We start from the raw sequence: 22,350 nt of genomic DNA, 5'->3' as shown, positions 1-22,350 counted from the left end.
AATTTGAAAATAACTGAGATGTGGAGAATTTGAAGTGAAAACATTGGAGGGAGTATTGACATCAGCTGCGGAAAGATTGTAGATCGCACTTTAAGGCCGGAAAAAAAAACCCTGGAAACTAACAAATCACTTATGGCCTTTCCTATTTACCATCCATCCGTGACTTACGGTTTTGATACTGGAAGTAGAATAACGTGTACGGACAAAATAATTTGTGTATCACAACCAAAAGGTTAACAGACAAAGTTTCTCGTTATTTAACAGATCCTATAGCTACACGTACAGGTATCTTTCATTTCCATGCCAATAAGTAAGCATAGATGAATGTCACTGATTTTTCTTGTCACACAAAACTCAAAGCATGTCATGGCATTGTCTATTAAAGTAAACCATGTATGGAGACAACATCTAGCACCCAAATTTCTGACTAGTGGTAAGTTGTCCCAGGTTTCTTTCCCGTAATTTCCACTGTTTACAAGGGGTCTTAGGTCTTAGTTTTCGTAACACCCAATTCTTAGCCATTGCTAACCTGTACACTGTTCCACATTCACAACTTGGCTCATAGAGCGCTTTAATTCTGATTAGGGCTGTCTTTCAATGCTGAGCACCATAGAATTATTGAATTTTCTCAACCTTTTTATCCAGAAAGATCAATTTTAATAGGTGTGGTCTAATAATCAACTATTTCCTATTGTCCCTTTTATCGGAATGTTATTGCACTTTTTTCCACAGAAAAGAATTGATGAGAGCTCCTTGGCAGCCCTATGGGAATATTGGTTACGACCAGTGAGTGTAAAAGCTATAAAAATTTCTGAAGTTTATCCTATCAATGATCATGAGAAGTGACTACTAGGGTTCTTGGAATAATTTTGCTCTTTGAGTGATGAGTGCATGATTTCCTTAATGCACATGTAACCCAGCCTCAGATAACAGTCTCAGATAAATAGAGACAGAAAAATTACAAATCAACCTTGGTTAAAATCATTTTGACCTGAAATCAAATTTTAACTGTAACAGCTGCACTAACGTTCGGTGAAACTGCTCTATAAGAGAGACAATACAGCTTACAGCAAAGAATAATAGTAATAAACGTAATGAGAAGGGTTAAATTTAATACATGTACATGTACATCTGTTTCTAGGCCCTGGTTCCTGTTTCAGCATTTATTGTTGTAGATGTTCAGAATGACTTCATCACTGGTTCACTGGCATTAAAAAGCTGCCCTGCAGGAGAAGATGGCGAAGAAGTTGTACCAGTAATAGAAGATCTGTTCTCCAGAAAACTGTTCAATATTGTTGCATACTCTTTGGACTGGCATCCTCCCAATCACTGCTCCTTTGTAGACAACGTCACATTGTACCCACTGCATTCCTCAAGTCCAGTTACAGCCGAGAAAGCAAAATTGTTTGATGTTGTGGTTTATGACAAAGCCCCTATCATTGATCAAAAATTGTGGCCACGACACTGTGAGATGAACAGCTGGGGATCTCAACTTCATAAAGATCTCACAGTGAGTATCCATAATCATTATTTTCATTGTTGTGTGATTTTGGAACAGGTGGCCGAAAGGGATGCTACGTTAACAAATATGTTTGTTTAGATTGAAGTGCAATAGTGATCAAGCTTGTTCACAGACCCTCAACTTTAAATTATCTGGAAGTAACATTATTACAATGAAACACAACATGGTGAAACCCCCTCAAAAGCAGAGCGCATTTACAAATCCAGCACCCTAGTCAAAGGGCCATGTCACATCTCTTTCCTTCAAAAATGAAATGCAGTCCTTGTACGGTCAAGTTTGCCTGGCATTAAGAAGTTCTGGATTACTACATGTAACTGATTTTGGCCAAATTTCTTTGTCTTTTGTAGCCTCCTTCACAAAATGATATTACTATCAGAAAAGGCACCAACCCAACTGTGGATTGCTATTCTGCATTTTGGGACAATGGCGACTGCTCACAGTCATCACTCTTTGTTGATCTTTTGAAGAAAGGTGTGACTGATTTGTATATTTGTGGCCTGGCCTTCGATGTGTGTGTCAAACACACAGCAATGGATGCAGTCAGCCAAGGATTTAGGACCCATGTTATTACAGATGCGTGCAGAGGGGTGACCCCTGAAGGAATAGCAAAGACAAAGGAAGAATTTATGAAGAATGGAATTGTGTTACTGGAATCAAAACAGGTAAACATTTGAAAATCTTTATTGTGACACTCAGAAAAAGTTAGGACTGCTATGCTTTTGGGCTGATGTCATAGGTTGCACCCCTCGCAGGGGTCCATGGGTTAATGCTGTAATTGGATACTCCTGCATTGTAAATCAGAAGAAACTACATGCACATGTAGGAGTTCAACTAGTGTAGTTATACCACATAGGACAGACCACAACACTGGGAACTCCATGCCCTACTCTTTGTAAATAGTGTGTGGGTTCTTTTGCGTCACAACGGGTTATGAACATTATTCAGGAAGACTAGAAAGTCTAACCATTTATAGATGTCATGACAAAGGCAGTTATTTAAAGACCCTTAGTGTTGGTCTGGCTACAGTCTGGCCAGAGTTTCTTTTAATCACGCTACCTCTCGCACAATAGTGGGATGCTCAATCAACCGGTTGGCAGTTGGCTCAATAATATTAATTTTATTAAGGGCGCTTTCCATTTAACAGAACTGACCGGCCAGACCGGGCATTTGGAAGGAATAACTCTACAACACATTCAAATTAACACACTTCGAGGATCATATATACTCCTCCAGAAGAATACGAGGGAATATCATGCAAGTGTTCCTTCAAATGGTTGCATTTTCTTTGCAAAGTGATGGGTCTGGCCGGCCAGTTCTGACAAAAGGAAAGCGCCCTAAGTATTCCACGTTGGTTAAAATCATCTCATATCCAACAAGTGCGAGTTGAATAATAATTATTGTTTTATTTAAAACGCTCACAAATCATGGATAAATCTTCCCTACGTTATTTTGTAAATACAAGAAGACTGATGCATGCAGTTACTGATATTTGTCCATGATCCAATTTTTCATAATTTATTATTATTTATTACAAGTGAAAGGAAGTTCAGAGACATAATTATGGTGAAAAAAGATCACTTGTAATCCCCAAAATAAAGAGTCTGCTGGGAGGCTAAGTTGAAAAGAGTGGTATATTAACAAACTGGAACTTAGGACAAAATAATAGCAAACTAATGATAGTGCAATGGATTAAGTAGGCAGAGCAAACACTGGTAATCCAGAAAGTAAAAGCAGAAATATTCCAAATGAGCTTTAGTTTCCAAATCTGGTAAGATTGTTCCATGCTACTTTGTGCAATGTCCTAATCCCTTCTGCTTAGTTGAGTTCTAGGAACATACATGTAGGGCTGCATGTTCTGTAAATTGTGTTGACGTCATACATGCGTCTTCTTTGATATTATTGGTATTTGGATTCAATCTGTGTTGTGGAGTAAACTTAGACAAGACAAGAAAGATCTCTTCACTTTAATTAACCTATTGACCATCCCAGTTAACGAGTAAAATCTGTGAAGTCTCACTCCCAGAAATCAATAGGTGAATGGAGAGGACATAGTGTTTAATTGATTAACCCATGGACTCCGCAGCTGCCCTAGAATGCCACCAGTTGAGGAGTAAAAAAAATTAATCGTCTGGCATTAGACGAAGTAAAATCTTTGAAGTCTCACCCATCAGGAGTCAATGGTGTAGAACCCCGATATAAAATCCGCAAGTGAACTTTAAAACATTTTATCACATCTCCCACACGGTTACATTACACACACCCTACTTGAATAAAATTGCCCTAGCTTTTATACTTTAACAACAGTACAATACTCCTGTAGGACCATGCTACACTAATAACCCTTGACAATGATAACTCATGCTACGACACTACAAATGGGTTACAAGAAATCATTACAGTTCCCTTATTCCACTGGCCTTCATGTTGGACAGTGCATATATATCTCCCTTAGTGACAATGACGAATAATAAAATAAATATTTCTCTGCTCTTGTAACCATAGGTAGAAGATACAATCCGTGACAAGAAGAGAAAATGAACAGTAAATGAACAGTAACTTCCACATTGAGCGAAAGACAGACCTACACCAGCACAGTTGTGTTCAAAGAACAGCTGTTTCCTTTTTTTCAGCATTTACTGTAGCATTTTTTATATCAAGCTTTTTTCATGGGAAAGGGCTAATAAGAACTTAATTTAATCATCATGTTGTGTGTTTCACATTAGTGGCTTGACAGTAAATAAATTAATTGGGATCATGCATTTCGTCCCTCTGGTTCCCTGTATTGAAGTCTCAGAGCAGCAAATATTTCTTGTTCAGATCTTGCTTCTATTTGATGTGGAGGCTAGAAAGAAAAGGATACAATGAGATTTTCCACGTTTGAAACAATGAGGGGACTTATCCCTGTAAGTTCAATGCCAGTGTAACAAATGCCCCTCCTTAGAAGGTGTTTTTTTTTTTCATTTGTAATACAAGTGTAAGCTACTGTAGTTTCAAATTGTGTAAGAAGAGAGACAAGAATTATTTAATTTGCATTCCTTTTTGTTAACTAAGGGAAATGCACAGGCAGAAGAAAAGCCTATTTATAGCAATGTTTGTCATATAATAAAATCATTGACTACTTACCATGAAGTTGTGATCCCACATTCCATGGCTTGATAATTTTATTTGAAAAGTCTTCCAGGCATAGTCCCTTATGGAGCGATTAAACTGCTGTTAAAAAAGCACAAGAGACTGATTGTCTTCTTTTTTAACTTAATGGGGGGCTTAACCCAATTTTCACCTCAAATGCCGTAGGATGCCTCAGTTGACAAGTAAAATCATCTGGTGTTAGACAGTAAAATGTCTCACTCCCATGTGTCATTGGGTTACATGTAATTAATGGAAATGCTTGATTGAGTTGATTTTGATTTGTACATCCAGTTGAATGGCATCATTTATTTCCCAACATTTGAACTTTCTGTCTAGCAGTTTATACCCCTGTGAATAACTGATGATAATCCATTTTCTGTCGAAACATGATTGCAGTTAGGAGTCTGTGGATGTCTGTCTTAGACTCTCCTCAAAGGTGGAATGTTCATACATGTAGGATGTAGATTGTCGTTTGTGTTAACAAACAGATTTAAGGACATCCACAGTGTTGTCTCCACATTATTTTGTCATCAATAGGTGGTTATGCAAAAGCAGCTAATGCCTGAGAAACCAACACTTGACCATCTCTTACACAGAAGCTCTTTCCTTTTGTCAGAACTGGCCAGCCAGACCCGTCTGATTTCATAGAAAATGCAACAATTTGAGGGAACACGTAGATGATAATCCCTCACATTCTTATGAAGAAATTGTAGGGATAGTCCTTCCAAATGCCCAGTCTGACCAGCCAGTTTGGTCAAATGGAAAGCGTCCCAAGTTTAACTTCTTAATATGGATTATTTTTACATACGTTATTACTTCAGTTTCATTTCTTTGTAGCATGGGATATGTATTTTAACTTAAGATTGTATTTACTTCTTTATTTAGTTTTCTCCAAACAGTAGTACAATAATTGCTAGAACATATAGAAAATAGAAAATTGATTGGAGATGTGCATAATATAGTAAGCTAGTTAGTGCCCTAAGTATAAAATTAATATTATTGCTCGCTGTATCCAAAAGAACATACACTATGAAGACAACAGACCATATTTGGATTCTCAGTATTGGACTGGAACTAGTTTGCAAAGGAAGCTAATGTGGGGGAATCTTTTGAAATGCACATACTTTTTAAAATAATAGCCCACTTCAGAAAACACCATAATGCTCTTTCAGTGTCCCCCAAATTTTGCATAAGCATTGTTTCCAGTTTCTCCTGGGACTTAAAATGGTCCCCAAGAGAAAATCAAAACAATGCTTATACAAAATTTGAGGTGGGGGGGGGGGGGGGGAACAAAGAGTACTATGGTATATTCCAAAGTGGGCTCTATTATTCCCCTGCATTAGCCTCGACTGCAAGCCAGTTCCAGTCCAATACTGAGAATATTATGAATAAGGTCTGTTGCAAGACAAGAAAAATAATATTGCCTCAGGTAAAATTTGCACAGCCTTTTCTCAAAAAGTTTTTGAGGGTGAGTGTCAGATAAAAAGAGGAAGGTCACTCCAGAAATATCTACCTACTTGTATGGAGTAATATACAATCCCCTCCTACGTTTTCCGCTTATTGCATAATTTATTTGGTCCTGTGCATGCATTAGTAGTTAAGTACCTTTGAGCCGGTCCATCCAAGCAAAGCAAATGGGAATTGTTTGTACGGAGTCACAATAAGATCCACCCTCCTCACTAAGCCACCTCTTTCCTCTGAGAAACTTGTCCTTTCTGCTGAAGTCATTGCTGACGTATTTGACATTGTTGGTGCATTTGTGGTTTTTATTAATTGAAACATGCAAAAGCAATGATCAAGATGATCCATGTGACCTGAAGTTTGTCTTTAAGAAGGAAAAGACAAACATTTGATAAAATGTTAAATCGAGTCATTGCAGCAGTGTTACTTACTAAGGCTATGGTTGGCACACTTTTCACGGTGCAGGGGCTCACATGCTCAACATCGCAGATGTGTTGCAGATATTTAATTTGGTGAACTCGCTTTTTCAGCTTGTCAATTTTGTTCCCGCCCACTTCTCCCATTGGCAGGGATGGATTGGTACAAAATGTAAGTCTGCATCAGTGTGACAGGTCGCAGGTGGTGGACTGTAGTAGGCTTACCATGTCTGCCCTCATTGTATGGACGTGTGTCCAGCAATGAGTTTAAATTTAAGACGTGATAAAAAGGGGAGACATTAATTCTCCTTGAATTTGAAAGTAGCTGTTGTTTCTTAAATAATATTCACCCATCCAACCACAAGAGGCTAGTTATATTATTATCAAGCTGGAATCTTCAAGGTCGCTATGTTGAAAAAAGGAAGTGGCAAAGTCCTTTTATGATGGAGAATGTGTGTGAAGTATCTTCTGTTTGAACTACAGAGTTGAGGTGATTGATAGATAGAATCACTGTTAAATGAAACAGACATGCAATGCCAAAAGAAGCCTGAAGAATTGCAAGCTTTTTTTTTTAATTTTTAATCAACTACTTACATTGCTTACTTACAATAACTTAAAAGAAAACAGTTGCGCAATAGGCCATTTCTGAGTTCATGTCTCCTCTTCAAAGCGAGTCTAAGTGCGAAGCTTTTGTTATGAAAATTAGTTCTCATTCTTATGTAAAGAAGAACTAATTACCATCACAAAAACTTCGCACTTAGACTCGCTTTGAAGAGGAGGCAGACATGAACTCGGAAATGGCCTATTACTGTCTGTCAAGCTTGAACAGGGTTTGAATCAATGACTATATATTGTGCTGCACACTGCTTCACTAGCCATATGGAGCTTGTCAGGAGTGAGTTCATTTTATATCCTGTAGGAAGTGGATGCATGTGAAAGTAGCCAGAAGCGTACAGTTTGTTACATGCACCCTTAGAGCAGTTTTCGAATGACTGCTGAAAGTAATTATGCAATTGCAATAATTGCAATATTGTGTAATAATTTACTGTGCTTAGTGATTGGTTTAATAATCTCAAGCCAGCTTATCAACCAATGAGAAGGAAAACCAAAACCAATCGCAACTTGCACAAAGTCATGCAATTTTTCCCACACTTTGAACAAGTTACAATGAATTGCTCCGAATTTAAATTGGTTCATTACGCTGTTTGTTCACGATACTCAATTGAAAATAATTCTATGCCCTTTGTTAAACCAATGTCAACAAATCTGATTTTTTTTAAAAAATTAATTGTGAACATATCTAATGGAAGCAAAGGCTACATGTCCACAGCACAACATAGTCTGAATAGTGTGCCACTTAAATACAAAACACTGCAGTAAGCTAGGGGTACTGGGTAAAAAATAATGACCACTGGAAAAAGTATATGGTGGAAAGCATTTGAGATAATCTTGTTTGTTAAAAATTAACATACTTTTGGCTGCCAATGAAGTGAGAATTACGGCCAACCATCAAATCTTTGTGTAAGATACAACCCTAAAGGAAAAGACAAAAGAAAGCAAAAACAAAACCACTGCTATAAGTGGATCAACAAGACAAAAATGATTCTGAATATCACTAGGCATATGTAGGACTCAAAAATAATAGCAGTGTCCACTTCTAAGTTCTGACTTCCAAAGTTTTGTGGTGGTAAATAGTTCTACTTTTCACAGCAGGGAAAAATCTTTCTTAACAAAAAAAGAGCCTGAAAGTGACCTGTAATGCTGAGTAAGTAGCTCGGAAATTATGCAGCAATTACAATGGCCCTCTGAATTGGCTTATTGCACTCTATGTGCAGAAATGCACACAACAGACCAATTTTGTATATTAAAATTCAGTCCTAAACCAAAGACATCAAACTCATACAAATCATTATGTTTATTCCCTAGAGCCTCGAGTTGATGCCTTTTGTTTAGGACTGAATTTTAATATATCGAAATTGGTCTATTAGCTGGGTGCCCAAATTTTGTACTATGTAATCCTATCCGTATGTTACATCTAAGCATTTCAATCCTTCTCATTCCCAGATACCATTTAAATGACGTAAACAGATTACAATAATGGTTATACATACAAAACTCCAGTTACAGTAGGTTGCACACAAAAAGTCTGTTCTGGCAACTCACACAAGACAGAACAAGGGGACTTAAAAGCACAGATATCAGCACCTGTTGGGACAACCACTCACCAGCTTGTCAAGCCTTTCAACCAGCTTGACCAACAATCCTTCCACTATGCAATCATCCTCGTGCGTTATTAGAATGTCCACATCATGCCCCGATTCTTTGCCTCTGAAATTTCCACAAAAGAAATCTATAACATAATAATGACAAATTTACATGTAACATACATGTATTGTTTTTTATTGCAGACTTAATAAGTTAGTCTTGGGAAACATATTTATATTACTGTAAGATTCAAGCTTCATTGGGATTCCTTGTCACATTTACTATATATGTAATGCTTAAAAAATAAGCAGCATTGTTTATAGTTTAGGATTTACATATCGCACATAATAAATAATTTACACAAAGTATCATGGCGCTTTACAATAATTAAATATTCTTTCTCTAGGCTTGTAATGCTGCGATGTTTACGAAAAAGCTTCAAAAATAAGGAAATCCCTAGGGACAACCCTCTATTATAGTTTTTCACAACAAAAAGGAAAATAGACATGCTATGTGGACTTGAGAAAATACTTGGGAATAAGGTGAAGTGAATTAGAATGCCGTGTAAATCCTTCAACGACCAAATTTTACAAGAACAGCATGTCTTGAACACTCATTTTAATAAGGTCTCAGTAAAGGAAAATGAGGTGTCTGCAGAAAAATGAAATTGTTGCACCGCTAATTTTTGTATAGGTTCAAACCATATATCATAATTGAATTGAATTATTTGAATAAAGTTTTAGGTTTTTGGTATTTAATATTGGCTTCTAGTTTTGAGGCCCCAAACTCAGCACAACCGAGTCTGCTGCAGAAGCTCCTGCCCCTTCACTGCATTGCATCTTAGTCACAGATGAATGCACTCCAATACTTTGCCAGGAATTTTTGATTATTATGTTAAGAATTGAAGGAAATATCATGCACCAAAGTCAAAACTCTCATCTCATAATTAATTCAGGAAGAAAATGTGCCATAAAATCAGTCTCCGAAGACAAACGAAAAATTCCTCACACCGTATTTGGGGTATGTAGTACAATCATCTATCAGAATTTTGGAAGCAATATCTTAAAACCTGTTGGGACAGGTCCGGTTCGAGAAGTTGTAATTTTGGCATCAAAATAAACCCCTAGAAAATCGAGCTTGAAGATTTCACGTGCAGTTCACAGTCTGCTGAATAACTCTGCCCCCTACTTGAAAAGCCAATTATAATGAGCCAATCAGCCTTTGGGCACCAGCAGATCGATCGCAAGTGAAGGCTATCTATTGACATCCAATCCTTTCATGTGTGATTGACATGACATGACATGTCAATCGTTTTTTTTTTTTTGTGCAGATTATGGCGGGAAACAAAGAAAAGCAATTTAGCGGTTAAAATTTAAATTTTCAGAATTTTTTTTCGGAAAAATATACTTCACAGCCCACCGATTCAAGATTTGCAAATCAAAAAAATTGAGCAAGACACCCAAATTTACCTTTACCAAGACCTTAAAGCGAGTATTTGGGAGGTCGGGTCAAGAAGTTCTACAGGAAACCAAAATTCTGCAAGAGCCTGAGTCAACCTGTCGTCAAACAGTTGGTGATAGAAGTTATTTTCCACTGAATCTTCTGTAAGGCATGTGCTGATTATCACGCAAAGACACATAAAGGAAACAAACTACTCTCTCTCTCTTCCCATGGGCACAGTACACCTTAAACAGCTACAAAGGTAGTTGCATTTAAAATTTGTAGGTGCATGATTTTGTAGAGCTTGCAGGCCAGCAGGACATGTTGTGTATTCAGTAGTTCTAGGAGCATCCAACAGGTTTTGTGGAGGTAGGGCCAGGTACAAAACACAGGTCACAGGTCACAGGTCCAGGTTGCAGGTCATTGTTTTACCAATACAGAAACAACCCTAACTGTTTACAACTGCTAACATTAGGCCTAAAAACTCTTGTTTGGGCCTAATTAGGCCTAGCGTTAGCTTCAATGGATACTTAGGCTACTTTCTGTTTTGGTAAAACAATGACCTGTGACCTGTGATCAGTGTTTTGTACCTGCTGTGGAGGTAGTAGGCTCAAATCCTGTCTAGAAGTCACTTGTTCTTTCACCTGTTGCAAAGCAACTAGTGTTAGAACTAGTGTTTACAAGTAATTTAGTACAAATTTTAAAATTAATGTTAAGGATAAAAGATACTGATCACATTGAATGGTATTGTACCTGCGATAACCTCCAACAAGTTCAACTTTGCACTTGGGTTGAATACTATTCAGCTGATAAATGAAAAAGATTAATGTAAAAGTACATTGAAAGCGTAGAGTTGGCCAGGAAGCACAGGATGAAGCGAAAGAATTCGCTACCAAAGGTACATTGCAGATATTCCAACCCCTAAACCTCAAAAACTGGGACAAATCCTGCCAATAATTCAGCATTTAAGAGCCCGTGAATATCATGTCTGCTTTAATTTGTCATGCCGCTCTACTTCATGTAGCCCTTGCAAAACTTGTATAAATATTTGTGAGAGAATGGAAAATTACCGAAAAATATACCCATGCCACGAAAACTACATTGTAAATTGAGCAAAGACGAAATTGGCAATATTATTGCTTCAGATAATTTAATAACTCCCATTAAAAGGCACTGAAGCAGACAAAATTCATTCATATTTATCACGTTAGCCATATTAAAAAAATAACAGGTATCAAAATATCACGGAAAACAGGGTAATAGACCATTTTACAGTTGTAGCTAAGTTACCTGGCCTACGAATGGAAGTGAGGCTGCCGGTGACCCTGTTTTGATACAAACCTTCGTGCTTTTGTAATGTTAATACAGACTAATAATTAGAATTACAACAACACAATTTACATGATAAAAGCAGTGGGGGCTGTATCAATGCAAGGTCACCAGCAGCCTCGCAGCCATTCATAGGCTAGGTTGCTGAGCAAAGAACTGTAAAATGGCCTATTAGAATGAAAACGGGACAGTGGGACAGCGTAGTCTTAACTGGGATGGCTGGAATGTCTGATATTTAAGTGCTAGAAATCCAAGAAAGTGCATCAGTGTTAGCACACGTATGAAAATATGCCACCCTTGTCGATAATGATAATAATAAATAATAAATTATAATAATTAACTATAATGTTATTGTACGATGGCAAGCTGGATATGAAGCAAAAGATAACGCATCAAGTTGGTTATAATCATTTCAAATCCAGCAAGACTATTCCACTAAAGCATTGATTTTTGCCTTCGTAAATTCCAGTCCAAAAAGGCTTTTGTCGGCCATGTTTTCTCTGAACTGCCAAATGTTTTCAGCTCACTTTATTTGCTGACACGTTCCTTGACCATATCAGGTACAGCAGGTACATAAACAGATAGCCTGTGTTCGGTGAGCCAATAAAAATGTTGGAAATCTGATATCCGTAGTTCAGTTTTTAATAATGAACTTTACTTAGCACTGGCGCACTAATTTGGGGACGTCAGTACCATACAGAAATCAAAAGAAACTTGTACCAAATCGTACACGTTGGTTGGTTTTTGAGGAGATGGAAGAAACCCAGAGAAAAACCTCTCAGAGCAGAGTTGAGAGAACTGGTCAACATGTGATGCCAAGGCTACGATCTAGGAATCAAACCGGTGCCACATAATTTGGTGGAAAGCGAATGCTGTCTGCACTGCATCATCCCTGAATCCCTCTCCCACCCCTGCCCAGTCAGAGTTTTTTTCTTTAATTCCTTGAGTAAAAAAAGGAAAAGGTAAACTCGTTCTCAGGCCAAGTGGCCCACGTGGCCGGAGCTAATATCCCAGATTCCGTAGCAATTTGAAGCAACTGAGAGTATAGACCACTTATACATTCTTTTGTCTTTATGTTAATTAGACCTACTGCCCTCATTTTGAAACAAAAATTCTTTTGAAATTTGCTCGTCAAAGCGTGGCTAGTTAGGCTTATTAGCATTAAAACAAAAGGATACTTTATTTGGCTGCCATTATGAAAGAGGTCTATTATTACTTCCCCCTGGATGGGATGCTAGTCCATCACAGGGCTACCCCCCAGAAGTAAGTGTTTCTGGTACCCATTTATACACCTGGGTGGAAAGAGACATTGTGGAGTAAAGTGTCTTGTCCAAGGCAATTAGCAATTGTTTCTATTCTTAACGTTTTACTTAATGTACTCAACCAAGATTTCGTGATGAAAGCACCACTTTGATTAAATTCTAAAAACTAAAACAAAAGCTATACTATGTTCTAACTTAGTTTTGCTTTGTACCTTTTTTTTTGCACTAACAATGCAGTGTTGTTTGGCCAGCGTGCAACAAAAGGGCGAGGTTGCAAAGGAGCGACGTTCCAAGAACGTTCGTGACAAAGGAGCGACATTCCGAGAACGTTCTTGACAATTCCAGTCACACTAGCACAACCAAAACAATGTTTTGTTTGCACCAAGTTTGCTCAAAATAAGGGCAAGACGCTTTGTTCTTTGCTTGTATTCACACAACTATTTCGACAAGAAATAAAGAACGCAGTATTTTTCGCTCAGTTTACTTAGGTTTGTAGATCATATGTACTTGTGCGTACTTGAAAAAATGACCACGCTACGCGCCTGCGACAGCTCTAGGCCTTGAAGCAGTGACCCTGAGATCGCGAGTCCGGAGCACTAAGGCCACCATGTATGATGAGTACATGGTCCTTTCCCGTATAGATAAATTACTAATTACCCTTTGATAGCTGATTCTACACCAAATGAAAATGTTTGTTTGACAGTTGTAGAGGAAAGGGCTATTAAAAGTTGGACAGGGAAAAAAATTGAAAATTGATGAGTATGGTAATAATAATTATTGTTAAAGTTCAAAACCATTGTTAAGTGTGCAGTTCACAAAAGGAATTGGGTTGGGGGGAGGGGAGGGTGGGTCGAAGAATATTCTGATGTTTTTAAGATTGACCAAGCTCTTTAAGTTGGTATTTCAAGAAAATGAAATTCAGCTGACCTCTTTAACAACAACATTCTTGATGCCCATGGCTTCTTCCCGAGGAACACTTTGGATTAAATCATCATAGTACTTTAAACCTGTAAAAGGACATTTAATTTATTTTAATGTTTTCCAGTGAAGGAGGACATCTCTTTGCCTTTTAAGTTATGGAATCAAGGGTGGTTCAAGTACCTAGACTAAATTCAGGCATCCCAAGTTAATAACAATGATTATGAGTAATTTACACCTGAGCAGCTTTATGTTTCTTAGTGACGTTGTTGGTACATGTAGTTATAAAATAAGACATTGTCTTTTCCTTTTGGAACATTTTTTCACAGTAAAAGTTGGAGTTTCACATCCAAGTATTGATTATTAAGAGTTTGCCAATACCTGGTGTCAACATTAGATATCATATAATAAACTATTAATTGCTATGTATATATCTTGTTTTTCTGTTTCCTTCCTTTCTTCCTTTAATTACAGCTACAAGGTTGTGTCATTCTGGTTATTTCCTGCTTCAGTGTAATAAATGATAGACAATTAAATTATCATTTCTTTTGAGTTTTTACCAGAAGTGATGTAAGCAAGTGGATCAGCCTCAGTGACAACTGTCCAACAATTTAACTGAATATTACACTACATGCACTTTGGTTGAAACTGGTGAACTGGAGTACTGTATAACACCAATGACATTTTATCTGGAAGATTATCCTCAACATGAATTATTGGTAACTTGCCCATTGCCAGTTGTTCTGTGATCTTCATTCCAGCTGCTATTGCCTTGGTGATATCAGACAGGTTACGGTACCCTTTGTCATACCATCTTCGACCGGTTGCAGATCCGCAGCCATAAATAGATGAGAAGAACTGAAAACAAACAGGTCCAATATGTGTACAACATTACAGTTTGGTCTAGACTGTTAGTTCTGAATTGACAGCTATTAGCCACCAAGCCTTAACTTAACTTGTATCTCCAGAGATGGAACAACTTAAGTTCAAGTTTTTTATTGCACACCGTTTACAGAAAACTAAACATAAGGCACTATACAATCATTACAGAAAAAAAAGTACACTCAGAAAAGCTACAGGGTAGACAATAATAATATTAATTAATAGTGTACATGCAGTGACCAAAGTAGCCTATGAGCTTTCGAATTGGTCACTTAAATAATTATTCTTGAGAAATACAGTCAATAAAATATCAATTACCCGTGAGTACCCTTCTAACTATACTCATCAACTAAACAAAACAGTTCCTATGTCTTGCCTTAGTTTATAAAAACAGGTTAAATATACACAACCAGTACAGAATGTTTACATTGTTAATTATATTTAAACCGTATACTTAGGATACATTAATTAAATTAATTAATCTATAAATTACACACCTCCATGGCCTTGAAGAAGTCACTAGAAATGATGTCTTGAATTTCACTGGATGAGCCATTTTCCAAAATATCCTATTTGCAAATAGGACAATACAATATTAACCATTTTGGAAGCATGAGCATATATACCTACTTCTTTCCACCGGAGAAATCCCTATTTCATAGATAACTCAGCAGTGGATTTGATGGTGCTAAGTATTGAATGGATCTTTGAGCTCGACAGCGTTCAAATATTTTTGGATACATGTAGCAACCTCTAAGATCAGTGATCAAGCATCAGGAAGTGAATGATTGTTTTCTGTGTTTGTTCAGTCTTGGTGCATGGGGAAGAGACCTGGACAATGAATGCACAAAGGAAAAGGGAGGCCGCGTGGGTCAGTTGCTGGATAACATCAAGAGAATAAAGTAGGTATTCTGAGAAAATTGCTGTGCTAAGGAATGGCAGGGGCTTTTCGTTTTGGTTTGGGCAGCAAACCAATCACCTTGTACCTTTCAAGACCTTACCCTAATAACAGGTACAGGCAGTCATTTAACTTCGTTAGATAAAAGCTATTTAGAAGTCACTGACTTGCCTGTATAACTTTCTTGCTGTGATTTCCAACACTGCTTAGTTTAGCTGCTTCTTCAATTCTACTGATTTGCCTAAAAGTATTGGGACCAAAATTATTACTGGTAAACTCTGTTTTGAGAATAGTGAGGAGCATTAAAGACATTCGTACAGCTACAATAATAAATTATTTATTGTAATTAGCTGTTTTTTAAACACCAGTTCTTGGATTTAAAAAAGCAACAACTTTAAACTTTTACTAAATATAAGAGAAAAACCCAGAAGCATAGCACAATAGAAGCCTTTCCATTGGAAAAATCAAACTTAAATGTTTATGGTAATTTTTGTTCACTTTGATTGTCAATGTCAGAGGAGTAAACGGTTGTTTTGGGAAATGAACTCTGCTTCTACGCCAACTCATTTGCTGCAAACAATCCAGTCATGCTTAAGGATATTTGACTCGAAGGCACAGGCTGCTGTAAAAATGAAACGAGATACCACAAGACTGATCTTGCAGGGCTCAGCACGTATACTGCTCTCATTACCAAACACAGATCTAGGCAGATATCCACCTAAATCAACAAAATTATGGTCATGTCTGGTAAAGATTGAAATGAAATTTGCAGAAAATGGGATTTTGGACTAACTAGAGATAAATCTTGATAGACAGCATCTGCCTCTCCAGACCCCTTTACCCCTCACAAAAAACTTTCCACACTGACATGTACCTGTAGTTTTAACAATAATTTTAATATTTTTCCCTCTAGATTCTTGCCTTTGACCCACCATTCTCGAAAGACAACTTACTTTGGATAAGACTTGAGAGCGCAAGCTGCTCTCCTGAAAGCCAGTGCTCTGGAATCTCTCTGTCCACTATCCACATACACTGCATGGCGCTCAAGAATCTCGAGTGCATCCTTAAGAATGCACAACATGAATAAGACTTTAGACTCACTAGAGTTACACACCAGTTTTATGTCATCTTAAATACCTAGCTAGACCATAAACATGTTTCTAGATTCTCAAGCCAGTTTTGACTGCCAAAAAACTCATGCTTGCATTTGGATACAATCAAGCATATTATACTTAAAGAACAAGGGAAGAGTTCAATTCTAAAATTGTAAAACTCATTTTCCACAGCCAGGGCTGAAAATCCCATTATGTGCTTTATTTTTAAACACCGGTCTAGGGTTGCAGTTCTAAGGTTTTCCAGTTGATGGCTGCACGTGTTTCAAAAGTGGGAGGAGAAAACTACAGAAAATGAAATATCTGATTATCAACACTGAAGAAACAGTAGTTCAATAGACAAGACAGTAGGAAGTAGGTGCTGATTTTTTGCAGCAGACAGCTACTTTTGACAACCCTGCAAGGTATGCATTAATTTTGTTTTTTAGAACTCTAAACTGGTTTCTTTACTCGCTTTTATACTTTACCAGAAACAAGAGAATAATCTTACAATCCCCTACATGTACTTGTCAGCCACAAGGGTATTCCATTTAATATATGTTTTCAAGGATTGTGTCCTCAAATATCAACTGATTCTGTAGGTAGCTGACGGTTATCAGCTACTTCAGATCCACACCCAGCAAAGATATTGGCCAATACCTCTTACTCACAGTAGACTAAGGATAACTGAGCACAAAGTCAGGGGACACCCCCTATAAGACAAAAGGTCTATATATATGGCTGCTAAATCATGTATAAAAATTAGTATAATCTATGTTTTTATGGCTTTTACTCACTGTAAATTTAGTATTGGGGTGGTTCAATGGAGTAGCCCTCTGGCAAACATATTTGGTGTCCTATAAAGGAAAGAACAAGATGATTGTTAATAACCAAAATTAAAGTAGCCCTTACTTGACAAAGCATTGTCATATAATCCCAGAAAGGGGGGGGGGGGAAAACTCCCACATAAAAAGGACAGGGGTGCTCATCGAAAATTTTGGAAAGAAAACCTAAGGGCTACCAAGATCCTGTCTTGTGGGCGTGACATGAAATTTTTTTCACCCCTAAGAGGTACCAAATATGGGTTTTAATCAGAAAAATTAAAAATTAGTTAATTATCAAATGTCTCCTCTCACAATTTTACGGCTCAATACCCTAAAAGGTACTGCTAAAGCTCCCGCTGTGGACCTTTTGAAGCTGAACACCCTAAGAGGAACCAAAACCACTTTTTTAATCCCTAAAAGGTACGACGAGCACCCCCATGTCACAGTGAGGCAAGAAGAATTTTGTTCTTAAAAGGGTTTTTAATAGTTTTGCTAATGGCACATTTTAAGTAGCGATATTTTTTCTAACCCACAACAGAGTGCACACCTACATAATATCTCACAGGATTATTTATTGACACTTGAAATTAATGTAGCAAAGAAGAGTTCTTCTCTTTTTAACCCATTGACTCCTCAAACACCCCAGGACACTCCAAGTCGACGAAATTAAATTGTCTGGAGTTAGACAGAGTAAAATCTGCTTAGTCTCACTCCCAGGGGTCAATTTACCTGTGTATAAGTCGACCTTTTATGGCCTCAAAAGAAGCTCCAAAAATCGCCCTCGACTTATACACGGGTCAAATATTTAGAGCCAAGTTCCAGCTAAGCAATTTATTCAAAATTAACATAATAATGTTGTCTTGGGCATAACGAATGCAGTGGACAAAAGACTTCAAAATGAATGAATAAATTTACAAGTTCGATTTTCTGAGAACTTTTTCAAAACTCAAGGACAAAATGCCCGCATATACAACAACTGCTGAACCACAAAACTATTAAGTGGTTGAGGCCCTGATTTTTTTGTGTATCCACAGTTCCAGGAATCGAAGAATACAAGATTAGTATCCCATGAATATTTAACAAAGAAATTAAGAAATTACCTTTTTTGCCATCAAAAATGAGGGGTCGACTTATACACAGGATCGACTTATGCACAGGTAAATACGGTATATTACAATCACACAACACAAGATTGCAGATCAATACTGAAGTGTATTATCAATAACATTGTACCAATGCCTGCTGCCAATGCAGACTCACTGTAGTCAACCCATTCACACCTAAAGCGTTCACAATTGATGAGTAAAATTAGGTGGTATTAGACAGAGTGAAATCTATAAGTATCATTTTAAAGAATGAATGGGTTAAAGGGGACATAGTTTTTGAGTGAATTTTCACAATCATTGAAAGCACTGAAACCATCGTTCTTTTCACTCAAAAACAAAAAAAAAACAAAAATGTTTTCACTCAAAACATTTGAGATCCGGATATCCTGGGTTCAAGACCTGCTCTGACCATTCATTGAATTTGTTCCTGGTAGTCCCTGGTTCAACTTCCCAGCTGGACTTGTAAATAGCCAAACTGGCTTGCCTCCAGCCAGTTGGGATTCTTAACAATTGTTGTTGTTGTTGTTCTGTTTCGTCGTTTTGTTAACTGTGCTTCATTGGCCCTGAAAAGCCCCTATGGGGAATGGTCAATTAAGTACATGAATTGTATTGTATTGTACAAACATGACATGACCTCAGATGAACATGTTACCTGATAGTCCAAAGCTATTGTTTCTTTTTTCATGTCTTGGTTTTCATTGTCATTTCTAAAAAGAAATTACAAGAACCAAAGTTGTGTGCTTAGCCTATTAAAAACATAAAAGCAACATTTGATAGGAATATGGATTAATACTTCATTATTCATAGCAATAAATTTCAACCCATATTTAAGCAGTGCCAGTTACATATAACAGTTACTGTAACAACAAACATAACTTCATTGTTTTTCTATAATGTACAATGTTGAATGTACCTTCAGAAAGCTTAAATTTATTATTTAGTTCTGTTCCTTTACATTGATCAATGTCAAACTTTTACTCGCCAGGATAAGGCAGAACAACCAGCTTGTCCAATTCTCTCAACAGAGTAGAACTTGTCATTTGTTGGCAAAAATAGAGAAAACTTGCATGGGCAAAGTTGATGGATTACTGGCGGGTTTCAACTTGGGAATGAATGATTGTCGCATCCTAAACAAATAGAACTGTCCTAGTCATAACACTATTTCTCTAAAAATAACTCAAAAGAATTTTATGAATGCTCTGCTATGGTTTAATATAACATTTCTTTCATTCAAGATAAAGTATCATTTTGTGAAAGAAGCTGAATTTCCTATAATTACCTTGAACTTTCCTCTACTGAAGTATCTGAGGACCTAATTCTGACTTGATCAGTAACTGCCACTAATTTCCCCGCTGTGGTGCAGTCAGTTAACCCTGAATGAAAAGTAATGGTACTTACTGTAGTTAATGCAATGGGCTGACTGTGCAAAGCCAACTCTAGATAATATATAGATTTATTATATTAATTTAATACTGATTAAATACCAGGATTTTTCCTTTTACTAAAAAATCATATCTTCACCACCAATGAAACGCAAACAAATCATTTTTATCTATCACATGTAGAATATGGGTGTTGCCATGGTAATGACCACGATTAGCCAATGAAATGCGAGCTTCCTCTTCATTGTACGATACTTTTGTACTTTAATATAATTCTTCTCTACTACATTAACATTTTTACTGCAAAATTTTACATTATCATGATTTGTTTTTCAAAACTTTCATATCTTGTTTCATGTCACACAACATGCATGTTTTAGCGGTTGGTGACCACTTTTTCATCATTTCGAAAATGAGTAAAACAAGTTGTTTTAAATCACTATCTATATAATAAACAGAACATTACATGGCCGCTTGGGGATACATACAAATGTACGAGTTCTATCTTCTCGCGCTGAAAGTATCTCTCACTTGTTTGCTTTGCTCACTTTCAGCACTCGAAGATAAAATTCGTATCCCCAGGGGGCCATGTAATATCCTCTATTTAACCAAGCCTAAAAGCAGAGCTCGCCGGTTATTTATTCTTACAATAAGTTAACCTGGCTTGAGCCAAGTGACTCAGTACCTGGTCAGCGGTCAACTTTAAAAAAAAAAAAGCTTACCATGATGAGCTCTAAACTTGAGTCCACGATATGATCATGTGATACTGGTTGCAATGGCATTCATGGAGGGGTGGACGTACAAATTTTCTCGTACAGATGGGTTACCACATTTATAGCAGAGCTCTGCATGCTGAAGGCACGCGTGCGGAGTTCCGCTATGATTAACCATCAAAAGAAAGATCTGTGAGATGGTGTTTCACATGAATTCACTCTAAAGAAGAACTATTGCTTGAAACATCAACTCACAAATCTTTCTTGTTGTGGCAAAGTTAGCCTTATTAAATCATTTGACAAAGCCAGATTTTCATGGATTATTTATATGATAGGCTAAATGATCTAGTACTTGTGTATTGCAGTGTTATTCACTCAGTACTGGAGTATGCCTCACCAGTCTGGTCAAACAATTCTGAATACCAACCAAGGCGACCAGGTAGAAAGCGTACAGAAGATAGCGATGAGGATCATTTTTCGAGACCATTCTTATGAAGAGGCTCTTGTGTGCTGCAGCTTTGCAACTCTCTCGGAGCACCGCGAGGAAGCGTGCAATTGCAAGAGATTTACCAATGTGGCTAGGAACACAGGTACCCTAGGGCATTTGCTGCCGCAGCACAGAAGTGTCTCCCATGGTTACAATCTGCGCACCGGTGCCACATCACGCCAATGCCAACCGTTTGGGCTCATTTATAACTTACAGTTTCCAGTAAGGTTCAGAGATGTGTTGTTTCATTTTATTTTACATAAGTTGTAAACATTATGCATTATATATGTACTGACCCTCTTGGAATTTAGTGTTAGCCACTAAAGAATGAATAAACTGATTATTATTTTTATTTTTATTAAAATGCATGCATTTTAATTGGTTCCCACCAATGATCTATTAGAAGACAGACGCATAGCATAGCCTTTACTCTATAAAATGTTCACCCTTGATAACTAAAGAGGTGATACCATTAGGAAGAAGTTGATACCCATCACAACTGAGTAATTACTTACAATCCAATGATACTATCTCTACATCTTCTGTAAGTTGTCTGGTAAAATCAAAGAACAACAAATAAACCCCATGAATCCCGCAGCTGCTTTGGAATATTAGGCCATAAACAAAAATGCAAGGGAAATTAAAGATAACTCATGCAAAAAATCTCTCTTCGTGGATTTGTTGTTTACATAAGTATTGAAACTCACTTTGTACCTCTCTAAAAAGGCAAGGACCTTGACAGTGGACTCATAAGCTGTCACTATGTGAGTCACAGAATCCCTGCAATAAATTTAAAATCCACATCTTTACAGTGTACCCTTTTTGTACAAAGTCACTGGCATTATCTCTTCGGGTTATTGTTCAGTTGGACGTACCTGATCACGAAAACAAACTTAAATACTCTGCTCGCGGCTAAATAAGCTTAAAAATAGAAAAGCCTTCGATCCGTTTGCACGGTAAGTTTTTAATAGGTTGTTAGTCTCAAGATCAAAGTACCTGAATCGCTCTGTAAGGGGAAATCCCTTCTTTCGAGAGAGATCCTTCAAAACTTGGAGTCTAGCTTTCGAGATTTTTTTTGGCACAATGTAAATGAGCGTATCCATGCATCGCATCTGTTCATTTTTCCCTAAAACGCCTTCAAAATCACTATCTTCTATGGCGTCCAACTTTGGCTTCTTGGATGCTGCCGCCATCAGGCAGGGTAGTACTTGGTGTAAGACCTAACTATTATGTCCCCAGTTACACTCGTACACCGTAGCTGTCTCAGTGTATCAGTATGGGTGTA

The 22,350-nt window shown here is 37.3% G+C and overlaps 2 protein-coding genes across 3 annotated transcripts in view; one reads left to right on the top strand and one right to left on the bottom strand.

Moving 5' to 3' along the window:
• The window catches only part of LOC138000270 (nicotinamidase-like), a 7,261-nt gene extending 2,512 nt beyond the window's left edge, over positions 1–4,749 (top strand). Inside the window, exons 3-6 of the mRNA XM_068846559.1 lie at positions 733–786; positions 1,142–1,510; positions 1,870–2,184; positions 4,025–4,749. Coding sequence (XP_068702660.1) covers positions 733–786; positions 1,142–1,510; positions 1,870–2,184; positions 4,025–4,060 — 774 coding nt within the window. The 3' untranslated portion in view covers positions 4,061–4,749. The remainder of the gene's footprint in view (positions 1–732; positions 787–1,141; positions 1,511–1,869; positions 2,185–4,024) is intronic.
• Positions 4,226–22,296, bottom strand: LOC138000269 (DNA nucleotidylexotransferase-like). Of its 2 annotated transcripts, XM_068846557.1 has the most exons (17): positions 22,062–22,296; positions 21,780–21,845; positions 21,581–21,618; positions 19,763–19,856; positions 19,136–19,190; positions 17,351–17,410; positions 16,416–16,525; positions 15,634–15,703; positions 15,062–15,133; positions 14,411–14,540; positions 13,692–13,771; positions 10,927–10,979; positions 8,754–8,856; positions 8,001–8,062; positions 6,257–6,476; positions 4,646–4,732; positions 4,226–4,364 (listed from the first exon to the last, which is right to left on the bottom strand). In XM_068846557.1, exons 1-17 carry the CDS (start codon positions 22,256–22,258, stop codon positions 4,275–4,277), a joined length of 1,587 nt encoding a protein of 528 aa, XP_068702658.1. In that variant the 5' UTR covers positions 22,259–22,296; the 3' UTR covers positions 4,226–4,274. The 2 variants fall into 2 exon arrangements, with proteins under 2 accessions (XP_068702658.1, XP_068702659.1); XM_068846558.1 differs by lacking the exon at positions 21,780–21,845 and having other exon boundaries at positions 22,062–22,271.
• Between the last annotated feature and the right edge of the window lie 54 nt (positions 22,297–22,350).

Source organism: Montipora foliosa, chromosome 4 (genome assembly GCF_036669935.1).
Source record: "Montipora foliosa isolate CH-2021 chromosome 4, ASM3666993v2, whole genome shotgun sequence".
NCBI lineage: Eukaryota > Metazoa > Cnidaria > Anthozoa > Scleractinia > Acroporidae > Montipora > Montipora foliosa.
Note: the sequence above shows the minus strand (reverse complement) of the source record. Positions and strands in the feature narration are given on the sequence as shown.

Excerpts from the sequence above, each read along its gene's own strand:
- LOC138000269 (XM_068846557.1), bottom strand. The coding sequence starts at position 22,258 with ATGGCGGCAGCATCCAAGAAGCCAAAGTTGGACGCCATAGAAGATAGT. Across the intron at positions 21,619-21,779 it reads GTCCTTGCCTTTTTAGAGAG|ACAACTTACAGAAGATGTAG; the intron begins GTACAAAGTGAG and ends TGATTTTACCAG. Across the intron at positions 15,704-16,415 it reads GCTCTCAAGTCTTATCCAAA|GCAAATCAGTAGAATTGAAG; the intron begins GTAAGTTGTCTT and ends CAATACTTTTAG.